This window comes from Ascidia mentula, chromosome 2, assembly GCF_947561715.1.
Source record: "Ascidia mentula chromosome 2, kaAscMent1.1, whole genome shotgun sequence".
NCBI classification, from domain to species: domain Eukaryota; kingdom Metazoa; phylum Chordata; class Ascidiacea; order Phlebobranchia; family Ascidiidae; genus Ascidia; species Ascidia mentula.
The window spans coordinates 6,630,366-6,643,253 of NC_138567.1; the positions used below are offsets into that span (position 1 = coordinate 6,630,366).

Here is a 12,888-nt window from a genome sequence, read left to right on the forward strand (position 1 = left end):
GAACGCTCGGCAATTGAAACCGCTTACGCGCCTGAAGAGGATAACATTTATTTCAAGACAGAACAATTGTATTCAAGGCAAGTGAAAGCAGTAAATGTAAATGCCATCGAAACCGTTGAATAAAACAACAGAATTTTATTGTGCTTTCAGTAAATGTAATGCAAAATAATCCAAAGTGAGATTAAAATGAATGGATTGATTTGGATCGCTTTGATCATTAGCACAAGCGATTTATAACACAAGCCCACTACAGTTTTTGAGGGGTTTTAAACGTTTCCTGTTTTTTTTTGTGGACCAGTGTTTTCTGTTTGCTTTTGAATACATTGGGATCGGTCTGCGAAACAACATACTTGGAAATGCACAATTACAACAATGCCATCCTTCACTTCTTGCAGGTCGTGTATCTATCCCCATCTGGTGGACAAAACTATCCCATACATTTTAAATTGGACCTATATCCGAATTTGCCACAATTATTTGTTAACAGAATAGGACAACTTCCTATTTTGCCTTCAAAAATACTGTTTTAAGTTTATGTTTTATTAATGCATACGAACAAAATCCAAAAGTACATTGGGTATTTGCCTGGAGTCAACATGCAGGTCCTTATGAATAGCATCACAAATAAAATAAGTTAGTGAAACGTTGGTCAAGTGCTGGAAATACATCGTACAGTCCTAATCTTTGTTTCACTGCAATTAATACAACAATAAAAAAAATTCAACCTTTGAAACAAAATGATATTAAATTTTTACAGGTTGTGGCATGGAAATTTACAAACCAAACAACAATCATATAACATGCTTGATTATATTGGGCACATTACACACAGTAGCTTAATTTTGTTTAAAAATAATGTTGCATTTGTATCAATGTTGCACTTCAATAAACTTGTCTGATAGGCCAAAAACAACACATTTTTAATTGGCAGCTACCTAAATTGATAAACAGAAATTGTTGATTCAGGAGCATGTCTTAAAGTAAGAGACTGGAACATTTCAGAAGTCCTATAATAATAATATCCTTCAATGGTTGCAGTGGACTTCTGAAAGCAAATGTAGTAGAACCCAGCGAAAGAGGCTCCATTGATGTTTTCAATTTTGTGATTGGGAACAAGAAAATGCTCCTAAAATCACAATTCTGAATATTAATAAGAAACACAATGTGAAAAAATAATTGATGTGACACAAATTTAACAAATTACAAAGCTGCTGGTTTATTTCTACAGCAGTAGGTGTGTAATGCACATTATCATGATTTGTCACACAGCTAATCCTGATGCATAGGTTAACATCTCTTCTTGAGGTTTGCATTTGGACAGGATAATGGTTTCTCAAAGTGGGTTTTACAACAAAATGTGAAGGTTTTTTTAAGTATTATCTGCTTAAATAGCAAAACCGGCTGTATGTTAAGTGTTTGAGCAAAATTTATGTAGTTTTGGGTTTTCCTTGTCGACTTAAATAACATTACAGGGCACAGTGGACAAAAAAATATGGAAAACACAAATAATAATCGAGTAAAAATTGAACAACTTTATATCACCTTCCATCTCATGAAAACATAGTCACTGTTTCTCAGATCAGCATAATCAAACTCATCTGTGTTGAAAGTCTTTGAAAATTGACAAAACGATGCAAACTTTTTCCAGTGCTTAATATCAACAAGTTCATCTGTATCCCACTTTCTTGTCAGGAATGGATACCTTTCACTTATTATCTCACCATCAAAAAATGTCGTCATTGTTGGAAATTCTTCAGTAAGATTAATAATTTTTAGGTATCCGCAGACATACGAGTTATCCAAGTCAACATGTTGCAATGTAACCTATACAGAAATAAACATTAAAGATTGATGGTAAAGGCAAATTGTTGCAATGTACTTTGGTTGGTTATTTTGTTTCTAATTGATTCAAAAACTGTTTTTTTGGCAAAGAAATAGCCTATATGATGACATGGTGAAAAAGTCTTTGAGCTTTACAAGACACACAGCTTACACTGTTATAAATGAACATGGAGCACTCCCCAAACAGTAAATAAAAATTCCAATCATATAAGACAGCCAAGTAATTACCTCAACATCATAGTAATTTCCTTGACTCCTTTGGTGTCCCTTAAATTTGGATCCATTATAAAGTAAAGTATTGATGATACTTGGTTGTTCGCTGTTTAACGGTGGAAATGGAAAAATCTCATTTTCGTCCATTTCGTTAACTTTCATCGTTGTTTTTTGACTTAAAAATGCACAAAATGAATTGTATTGTAGCTACTCAAGCACGACGGACATGAAGCTGAAGTCAAATTCTGGCAACAAAAATAATGTTGGGCCTATATTATTTTTTGCAAAAAGAACTTTAGCGTTTTTTTTTCATAAAAAGAAGAGAAAAACGTTGCAATTAAAAACTAAAGAACTTTAATTGAAAATAAACAACGACTTGTTGTATTTAACTCGTCATGCTTCATTACCGATGGAACTGCTGAGATCATCATTATTGTGCGGTTTCTGGTCCCACAGTTTTAAAGTTAAAAGTGCCACCGGGGCTTCACTGCGCAGGACTTGTTAACTGGAAACATGTTCAGATTACTGCATTTATCGCTCCGATCCTTTAACAATGCCGAAACACTGTCGTTGAGCTTTAAAAGATGCTACTCTGCATCTACGGTAAGTGTACTATCATTACATGTGTGTTGTGTTTTGGTAAAACCTGGTTGACTTTATGCATATTTTGGTGTTGTTATCCAAAACCTAAGTCAGCAAACTAATGTTTTGTTTTTACAGTCGATTCTTGATGGATTCTATGGGACAGTGGGCAAGTATGTGAACTACCTATCTACAACTACAACCACATGTTTCCTTGACATTAACAACATGTATTTTTTTGTTCACAGCACGCCAATGATTAAACTAGAAGGAGTCAGCAAAGAAACAGGTTTTTAAGTTATGGCTGTGGCTACAATATGTGTTTTTCACAAGCTCTTGAGGCTAGCTGCTGTAAAACCTTGGTTGCAGCTTTGCAACATCAGCAAATGTTTTGCAATTTTTGTTGCGTCAAATAGCCCTAATTTTACATAATATTGACACAAAAAATAAATAATGTATAGTTTAAAAAACATATTTAGAACCATTTTGAACAAACATGCATTTGTTTAAAGGTTTAGCTTAAGTGCAAATTAAACATTTCTGATAAAGAAAATTTTTTCTTATTTTTTAATAATAGTGTGCAATTTTTCTTGTTGTTTTAGGGTGCAACATTTTGGTGAAAGCTGAATTCATGAACCCTGGTGGATCGGTAAAAGACAGGGCTGCCATGTATCTCATCAAAGATGCTCAAGAGAAAAACCTCATTAGTGAGGGTGGTACCATTGTTGAAGGCACTGCTGGCAACACAGGCATTGGACTTGCCCATATCTGCAATGCTCTTGGCTACAAGTGCATCATTTATATGCCCAATACACAATCCAGGGTAGTTTGGGGTAACTATTAAGTTCTGGGGTAACTGCTAAATTTTGGGGTAATTTGTGTGGTATTATATTGATTGATTTTGTGTATTTATTATCTAATTTCCCATTTTGTGTTTTCTTAAAAATTCAAAATTCTGCCAGTCATCTTTACTAGCCAAGGATTATTCATCTGCTGCCTTATTTAACCCTTGGCCCCACATTGTTATCTGTTTGACAAACAAATTATGCGTGCACACAGCAAGTGACCACTTCACTTTGGGAAGTTAATCTTCCACTTTTCTGTTTAAAAAGGGTGCATCCACACTCTTGTATTTTCAGTTTTATGTTGAATTGCAGGAAAAAGTTGAACTGCTGTCTGTGCTTGGAGCTGATGTGAGACCTGTGCCTGCTGTCCCTTTTGACAATCCTGAAAACTACAACCACCAGGTTTTCACTTTTGATCATATAGCATCCCTGAACTTACTATTTTGGTCTCTGTAGGCACGTAGATATGCAGAGTCCTTGTCCAATGCTGTATGGACCAACCAGTTTGACAACACGGCCAACAGAAGGGCACACATTGAAACAACAGGGCCTGAAATTTGGAAGCAGACTGGTATGATGCCACTTGTATAATTTTTGTCTGCTTAAAAACATCTCAAAAGTTAAATGAATATGAGCTTTTGTATTATTAACACCTAATATTATTCCTATTTAGATGGAAAAGTCGATGCTGTGACCTTTGGAACAGGAACGGGCGGAACTATGGCTGGTGGGTTTTTTTGTGAACCCCCCTTTTGTGAAATATTTTGTTCTTTTTTGATAACTAAACAAACGCCACTGCATTTTTTTGTCAAAATCCGCGTGCAAACCAGAAATTTTCTCTAACGTTGACCTAAAAACCGCATCATGCTTGCATTCGCCATTGTTACCAAACATGTTGCAATGACACGAAACAAGTGTCATTTTTCGTCATTCCTCGAACGAAACGTCGTTTCTCAGTGGCCACGTTGCACGTTGTAATGGCAAGCGGTTTACTTGCGTGAAAGTCAATTAGTTTAGTTGTTAAACGTTGAAAGCAGTAGTAATAAAACTACGGCGCAAGCACTACGGCGCAAGCACTACGGCAAAACCTCGCATCGAGTGTCCCATAGCGTTACACAATTGCGCAAGCCAGAAAGCCAACGTTTATATGACGATTGGCGCGAACACCGGCGTTCGTATTTTGCGATTCTCGCCCACAATTAACCTTACTTTATACCTGAAAATCGGGAAATTTCCCTAAAAAAATTGAACCCCCCCTTTAAAAATTCCTGGATACGCCCCTGGTCTTGACTAAAATGTTGTGGAATTGGACATTTATCTTTTGACGACTACATTCGCGTTCAATAACTTGTTTATAAACGTACGAATCTACCATGCGTTGCTCTATGCGTTTCAACATCGCGTTATGATAATGGATCCACAAACTTTGTGTTTTCTTGCCTTTCCACAAAATATATCAGTATCTTTTAACACGCAGGAGTTTCGACATTTTTGAAAACAAAGAACCCAAACGTTAAAACGATCGTCGCTGATCCTCAGGTAAGTTGAAGCGGCAACGGGAAAACTTGAAGTAATTCTTGGAAGAAATATTATTAATATATAGATATTTAAATACACCAATATTATACATAGTATATATAACTTCATCAAGTATTGGTCGTGTTTGTAATATACATGCGTGCCAGTAGTAGCGATACGCCAACACAGAAAATATTCGGATTCAGCCGATTTCGAATACAAGTAGTCAATATTCGACCGAATCGAAACATTTAGTAACGTCATAAATTTCCGTACTCTTGAAAAATCACACGCTTCCTTTCTATTTTTGCAGTAGCGTTATAATTTTACAATATGCCTGGCAGCAACAGAAATATTACATTATAATTGTATTTAGTGTCGCCATTCGTACGCTAAAATCGTTCCCAATTGTTTAAATTGTTATTTACGCACGTTATATTTAGGATGCGATAGCAAAATTCCAGCTCAATCCGTATCCGTAACCAGTAGGCAACATATTAAATGTAACAATTTTCAGCAGTTCAAGGCGAGAATTGCGTTAACCTCAAAAGTAAAAAACCTCAGTTGTTTACAGTGGATTTTCTCCTTGGGTGGCCACTTCAATATGTACTGACCCCTGGTGTGATTGACACCCGTAAGTAGCCACTAGGTGTAACCCCTGGCACCTGCACTGCCCCTACCCCATGCCCTGTTGCGGCACCTTGCACCACACCCTATTGCTCCTGTACAGATCAAAAGCGTCCGTTCCATCTCGACAAGATTCTACTTTGTCAGGTCGTTCTGTTATGGGGTCGTTTGCTTCTGGGTGACGTGAGTCATTTGGGCGGGAAAGTTGTTTTTACGGCACGGCTTTGTGGTTGGCTGAGTAATCTGCACTCGACTGTCAGATTCCTCGTTAAATCAAATGACGCTTTGGGGACGTAGTAGTTCGTTTGATCGGTAGACATGACCGTGTAATTCTTGACAACCATTGTGTATTTAGATTTTCGGAAGCACTTTGTTCGTTAAGTCCATGTTTTTTTTAACCTCTAAAAACTACAAAAAACACGCAAGGTAGGCACTTTCAATTGAATCGTTCTTAAAGTCTGTGTTATTCCCAGCTCAAAAAAAAACGATTTGCATCCAGAAGAATGCAAAAGAAACTTGACTTTATGAGACAGTGCCAAGCACAATAAAAGCATATACCTGTGATAACGTTCTTATCCAACCTCGTAGGGAAGTGTTTTGTACAACTGGTACACGAACGGTCGCATCGAAAGATCAGAAGGTTCGTCCATAACGGAAGGAATTGGACAAGGAAGAGTCACCTCAAACATGCAGGGCGCACCGATAGATGGCGCTATGTGCGTGCAGGACAGAGATGCTGTTGAAATGGTAAGGTTTTGTTCTGTGATTTCGGCACTATCCACACTAAAGTTAACGTCATTAGATTCTGCTTCTAACTCTATGGCTGGTAAAGATTTGATAACATAATTTTTTCGGCAGTCTTTGTGTAAAATCGGATTTTGTCAAGGATATGGTTCAATTTGCGTTTTGTTGGCTTAAAACAGGTGGAATGAGGTACAGACTGAAAAAAAAACGGTTACAGAAACTAAACAATTTTTTTTGGGGGGAAAGTATTATGTTGAAGGGATGCGAACAAATCGTAAACCTGCGAATTTTCTCCAGACTTTCCGCCTTCTCCACGAGGAGGGCTTTTACGTCGGAGCGTCATCAGGCCTCAACGTATCAGCGGCCGTCCAGGTAGCACGTGACCTCGGTCCCGGACACACGGTGGTCACGTGTCTTTGCGACACTGGCCAAAGGTACTTCACCCGCCTTTATAGCAAGTCGTGGTTGGAGGGTAAAGGACTCTTGGACGCTATACCAGCGAAATACCGGCATTCGTTGATTGAATGAAAACCCCCTTTGTTCAGTTTCGATTAAACGCTGGGTGGCGCTATCGAGATGAATCGCTTCCGAATGGACGTGTTTTATCAATGTGCTTCAGCTAGGTAGATGGCCCCTTGCATCTTGTTATTGTCGGAACGGTGTCATTAATTAAGTTATACTGTTCCATAATTGTCAATTCTAATTACCTAAAATCTTCTATTATTCAATTATGTTGGATTTTGCATTTGAAAACATCAATACATAGTTTGATTATTTTGTGGTTTGGTGCACATTTGTGTGTGTTTCGTACTTGACTAAAAATATCCATACGTATGCCGAAAAAAAGGCTTGCTTTCCACTTGAAACTGTTTATACGAAAATCAGTGACATAGATTAATTTCTTAGATATGTAATATAAATTTGAAACTCTATGCAAAAATATTTTTGTTTTCTGTAATAAAATAGCTCTTGTTTTGCTTTCCTTTGGTTTGGTGGGATTAAATGTTTTTAATTTTAAAATAATGTTTTACAATCGCATATTCGATCGCAATAAACTTTATTAAAGTATGGTGTGTTCGTCTGTCTTGTCGGCACAATTATTGTTGTCCTGTGTTTATCATAAGAAAAATTTGCAAATCATAATCATCACATTCGATCGGTCTGTATTTAAAATATTTTTTAAAAGATCATGTATTCCATTTTTAAGAGATGTAGAAGCCATATCCTGTACTATCAAGCCACAACTTATAATTTGGATATTATCGTATACTTCCTATCGGCCTCAGCGTGTATATTTCTTTAGAGAAAGAAATGCATAAAGATAGAATCAAATGCATGAGCTAAAATCAACTCGTTTACCGCATGTAGCCTATACCGACACAAGCAAAGACTATGCAACAAAATATCGTCACCGTACTTACTATTAAAAACGGTTCTTCGCGGGGAAACTATTTCCATTATGGTCACCTGGTACCAATGCTGCCGAATTAAAAAATCGCCTACTTAACGGCAAGGCATCTCTACCTGGGAGGGCACAAGAACCCAGTGCCTCAAGTGCATGCCGCATGGAAATCATTGAAGTATCAGGCCTCCTTCGACGGTCGTGTTGACACAGCGGCGGTCTCGTTCTCACCTCATTGCGCCCCTTACCCGGGGACAAAAGGGCCCCAGACGAAGAGTGACGAGATTCACTTTGGTCCTGCAACCTGGTAGTTCACCTGGTTGGCTTAATTTCGTGTCTGGGGTAAGGACCGATGGTTTGGGGGTATAGGGGGTGCATTTACGTTGCTTCGTCGGCGGTCCGCGTACAGCAGTTGGTCAAACACAATATTAGTAAGGCTTCGACGAATTCTCAGTTCAAAGCTGGTTCGAATCCAGTGATGTCATGCGCACGTCTTACAAATATGTAGCAATCTTGCAACGCGCTCACGCAGGTATCGCATTTGTCGTGATTTTTGTTTTAATTTGGATTGTTTTGGTGGATTTTTAAGCGTGTTAGAACCAAGAATATTTTGTCTTTATTTCACCAGTACTATTGTATGATTATGTATAAAGGATTAAAAGGATTAAGTTGTTTGTGTTCAAAACTAGTACAAAAGAAAAAAAAACAAGCGAATTAACTATCTTTTTTAGTTGAATTAAAGAATATATTAAATTCGCAAGAACTGTGTAGGTTATATAATTTACATTCTTGGAATTTTTTTGGTGCCATATATAAAGAATAATTTTTAAGATGTAGTAACTGCATTCCATTTTAAAATATTTAATGCAATCACAGTTTGCAAACTTACTAAAAACACGAATCTCTTTTCTCACTTACATTTTGATACCCAGCGTGAGGTGACGACCAAACAAAATAAGCTTTTTCCCAGAGGGACATTGTAAATTTGTTGAATAATTTATAGTTCTTGTTCGGAAACGATTACTTGATTCAAAACTGTTGAATACAACTGCCTTCGTTCGGCAGCTCACAGATCTGGAAAAAGGCACTCATTGTGTATTCTGTATCTCGATTTACAAAATGGCGTTTATGGCTGTAAAAACTTAGCTGCGTTTTGGCGCACAGAACAGTCTTCATTCTAAACTGTGGAGTACACTGTAAATGCAAACAAGTTTTGTTTTTCATTGACTGTCGGAATCCTCTGACGTCATAGAAGTCAAACAAGTCTTGACCCAAATGCTTTATCGTCGACTAAACCGCTCTTGACTTGAGAATTTTGTTTGTATTTTCGAGGTTTACAGGCATCATCGACCAAATGTTAAGTAACGAAATCTGTGAACCATAACAGTAATATTTATTACTAATAACATTCAAATATGTATATGTTTAATTTTTTCTTGTTTTGGAAGCATCATGTCGATATATTTTTTGAAACTGGTGAGTTGTCATTTTGTATTCAAACACAAAAAATCATGTTGGAATAGAAACAAAGTCATTTTGCTGTCACTAAACATTATTAGGCAATCGGTTTGTGGAATTCATATTTAGGCTAATCTTTTCACAACGGAAAACTATCTGTCATTACACTTGAAATTCTCTAAAAAAAACGTTTTGCAGCACATTATATGAGAAGTTTAATGTTGAAAGTGTAACCATATAGCTTCTCTACTAAAGAAAAACATGGCTATTCACACGAAAATACGGAAACGTCACCGCGGCGTGTCATTGAATTTCTACGTGACGATTGCATCCGTGTTGTGTATTTGGCTTAGCGGGTTGCTCTTCCGCAGCAAGAAGGACAATGGGAGTGTACCAGGTGTCACACTTTCCGCAAACCTGCTTCGGAAACAAACAAAATGTAACGTCGCTTGGCGCTTTTGTTTGTCGCGTCCGGCGCTCTGCTTCAAAGGCCATGGTCGCAGTTCATGTCGGGCCTGAAAGAAACGAATTTGTTTGACCAGCTTGAAGTGCCGCTGACACTTCGTGCACTTTGCTGCCCTGTTGGTATAGTTTATGACTGGTTTTAACGAATTTCCTATGTTGATGTGCACAATAGTCAAACATTTTAAATCACATGAATTTTTGGAATGCTGTATGGTTATTTATGTTTGTTCGGAAACACATAAAAACGCAACTACAGATAGGTATAAAATTCCAAGTGAATTTCAGCACCATTTACAAATCAGAGCCCATTATTCTAAGTTTGCAGCATTCGCCATTTTCCAGCAGGAAACGTTGGCAAGAGCGTTCGTTTAAACTGTTACAGGCCATTAGCTGTTGTTTTGAAAACAACGCGGCTAGCGCGAGTATTTGGGTATCTTCACGATCAGGTCAATCCATCCGACCCCTTTTGTCATCTGGCCTAAGCTCCTGTTTGCTTTTAATCAATGCCGATGTGCAAAACAAACACGGCATTAAATACGGTTAAAATAGACTAATTCACGCAAATCTTGTGATTACTGGCATTAACCAGGTGCCTCGCTTTGTCTGCAGCGTGCTGTTACGTCACAATGGGTATAGTATCTCATAAGAACAAGGCGATTGTCGTGCATGGCGTACATTTTTAGGCCAGTGTGGTACTTTTGGGCACCAGCTATCCGTAAAAAACATTTACAATCACAAAAATGTCAAAGATATGCGTTGCGTATACATGTATATCTTCAACAGGACATAAAATTGGGCTCTTTTGCAATCCATTCACAGGCGGAAAAGGCATGTGAACATCAACGTCTCTGGAAACTGTGTCTGGACACCAGCACGCATTTTGTCCGGGCCAAATACTTAAAACAAACATGCGCTTTGCGGTGACCTAGTGTGGAGTCAAGTTCTCGGCGCGTTCAATCGCCCGAGTACGCAGCGACGAAGTTCTTTTTATGGAGGCCATCAAAAGTGGCGACCCTGGTATTGCTGTTTGGTGCTATTCTCTCGTGCTGGTGTGGAAGGGTCCACGGACGCAATCGTGTCTCGATCTCCTGTGCAAACAGCGTGTGGGTTTTAGTTGTTCGATGCCGCAAAATGCTCACAGCGCCTCGCCGACTGCACGTTGCTGCGAGGCGAGACTTGGGTTTGGTCTAATTAATTTTTGCGAAGACGCAAACCCTTAAACAGCGTTTTCATAGACAACACAGTTTCACATAAAACTTCATTCTCTAAAAGTTTCAATACAAACTCGAAGGAAATGAACAATATTTTTCTTACATCAATAATGTTTTTGCAGCTCTCTAATAATGTTTTTTATTAAAGATTATTATTATTTGCAAGAAACAATTTTTTTGTTTTTAAGTAAATATTTAAATGAGTTTGTTCAGCGACTATTACTGTACATTTCATCAAATGCATATCTATTCTCCGAGTCCAAATATCCTAATGGGTAAACAAGCGAATCATTCGTCGCGAACGTGGATTCAGTGCAAATACAAAACCAATCGAAATGCCTTTGAACTTGATAAAAATATGAGAATTAGAACAGTCCGCCAAAAGGGCTTCTAACTCAGCGGGTGGCAGCACTACACAGTTTAGAACCTTTTAATTTTCTCTCCTTAGCCGATATCGAATGATAATGTGGTGCGCTCCGTCCCTTGATGGAGATACGGGCCCAATTCAAAGACCTCTTTAATCTAAGATTCCCGACTAATTTGACTTTTCCTGAAACATTATGAAATATACACACTTTTATTCTTCGATATTTATTGTGCGCAATACAATATGTTATAACTTTTTTGACTGTGAGCTCGAAGCTTATATTTCCGACTGTCAAGTTGATTTACGAAAGCTAGTGGCTCGCCAAGTTTTTGGGAAATATTCATTCCTCAAAGTCAAACAACTCACCTGGAGTTTCCGTTTGAAAGTTTTTTTGCGCGTGAAAGTAAACATCTTCACGAAATAGTTTCTCCTCTCCCGTAGTGTGACTTTCCCTATATTTCAGGCTTCCTGGAGGATGCGAAATCAACAAGGTGTGACCTCGTACCTGTCTTCCGTCAGTGCTTCCAGTCTATGCAAATATTTGTTCATGTTACGTCATATTTCGTGAAATGTTGAAAACTTCACTACCTACATCGAGCCACAATTGTCCGATCTTAACAAACTGCCCATATCTTATAGGAATTTATGTATGTTATTCCTGCAAGTAAATTTTCAAAACCACTGATTACATATTGATATAGCTTGACAAAATAAACCCATCAATTTTCCCAAACAAAAACATAAATTGAACTCATTTACAAACAAGTGATTAATATTTGCCAAGGCGTTCTGCTTCAAACATTTCGAAGTTGACGAGTAATCAGTAAACAACATTATGTTTAAGCTAGTCGCAATCATGACATTTTTGCTATTGTCAATTGCAGAAGACTTTGAAACACTTGGTCTCTTTTTTACATATTTTATTATATTCAATGTGCGTTTCAATCATATAAGCTAAAAATCACTGTTTTTATATGCAGGAATTGCATCATTGCGTTTGTTTGTAGAAATTCAATTTCGATTTTAATTGTTAGTGTTTTTGCAAGGAGAAATTGTTCTGTTTGCGCGAACTGTTTAGAATTCTTAAAATCAAACTGCAAAGTTAAGGTGGAACGATATGGAAGTGGATTGCAACGTGCGACATCGTCCTTGTGTTTGCATTAGAACCTTTCCATGACAATTTTAGAAATCCCAAAAAGTGCGACCTCCGTATCATGATGCTACGCGCGCTTATCATAGGCGATGTTGACTTCAGCACGTGATCAAGGCGTCACGCTTCAAGGCCAGACGGCCGCCAATAGAGGCGTTTCTAAAGCTCCCGACCGCTGGTCAGTGCCGGACCTAGCCGGGCGCGAGAAAAGGTCGGCCTTGATCAGAAAGGGAAAAAAAAGGGAGTGGACAGAGCAATGGTGCTTGGAAGCAAATATAAGCACCCAGGATGACGACTTGGGATCATTGCAGTCTTCGAACACATGCAGTAGTCATGTAATGGTGTGGCAGTTGCGACATCGCAGGATAAAAATAGTTCGAGCATTTCAGCTACTTGTATGTATGGAAATTAACATTTAAAATCTTGCGTCAAAGGACTTGATCTAGTTTTCAGTTTTAAAATAG

General features: G+C 38.0%; 2 protein-coding genes across 2 annotated transcripts; one reads left to right on the top strand and one right to left on the bottom strand.

Annotated features, from left to right (window-relative positions):
• Window positions 1-543: 543 nt before the first annotated feature.
• On the bottom strand, window positions 544-2,287 carry LOC145889370 (glucose-induced degradation protein 4 homolog). Its single transcript, XM_082980317.1, has 3 exons — window positions 2,071-2,287; window positions 1,543-1,824; window positions 544-1,126 (listed from the first exon to the last, which is right to left on the bottom strand). The coding sequence occupies exons 1-3, from the start codon at window positions 2,215-2,217 to the stop codon at window positions 932-934; spliced, it is 624 nt and encodes a 207-aa protein (XP_082836443.1). The 5' UTR covers window positions 2,218-2,287; the 3' UTR covers window positions 544-931.
• Window positions 2,288-2,514: 227 nt separating this feature from the next.
• Window positions 2,515-7,423, top strand: LOC145889111 (uncharacterized). The gene is made up of 10 exons (XM_082979995.1): window positions 2,515-2,658; window positions 2,776-2,810; window positions 2,886-2,926; window positions 3,240-3,460; window positions 3,795-3,884; window positions 3,939-4,053; window positions 4,156-4,209; window positions 4,960-5,021; window positions 6,216-6,374; window positions 6,669-7,423. The coding sequence occupies exons 1-10, from the start codon at window positions 2,569-2,571 to the stop codon at window positions 6,897-6,899; spliced, it is 1,098 nt and encodes a 365-aa protein (XP_082836121.1). The 5' UTR covers window positions 2,515-2,568; the 3' UTR covers window positions 6,900-7,423.
• The last annotated feature ends 5,465 nt before the right edge of the window (window positions 7,424-12,888 follow it).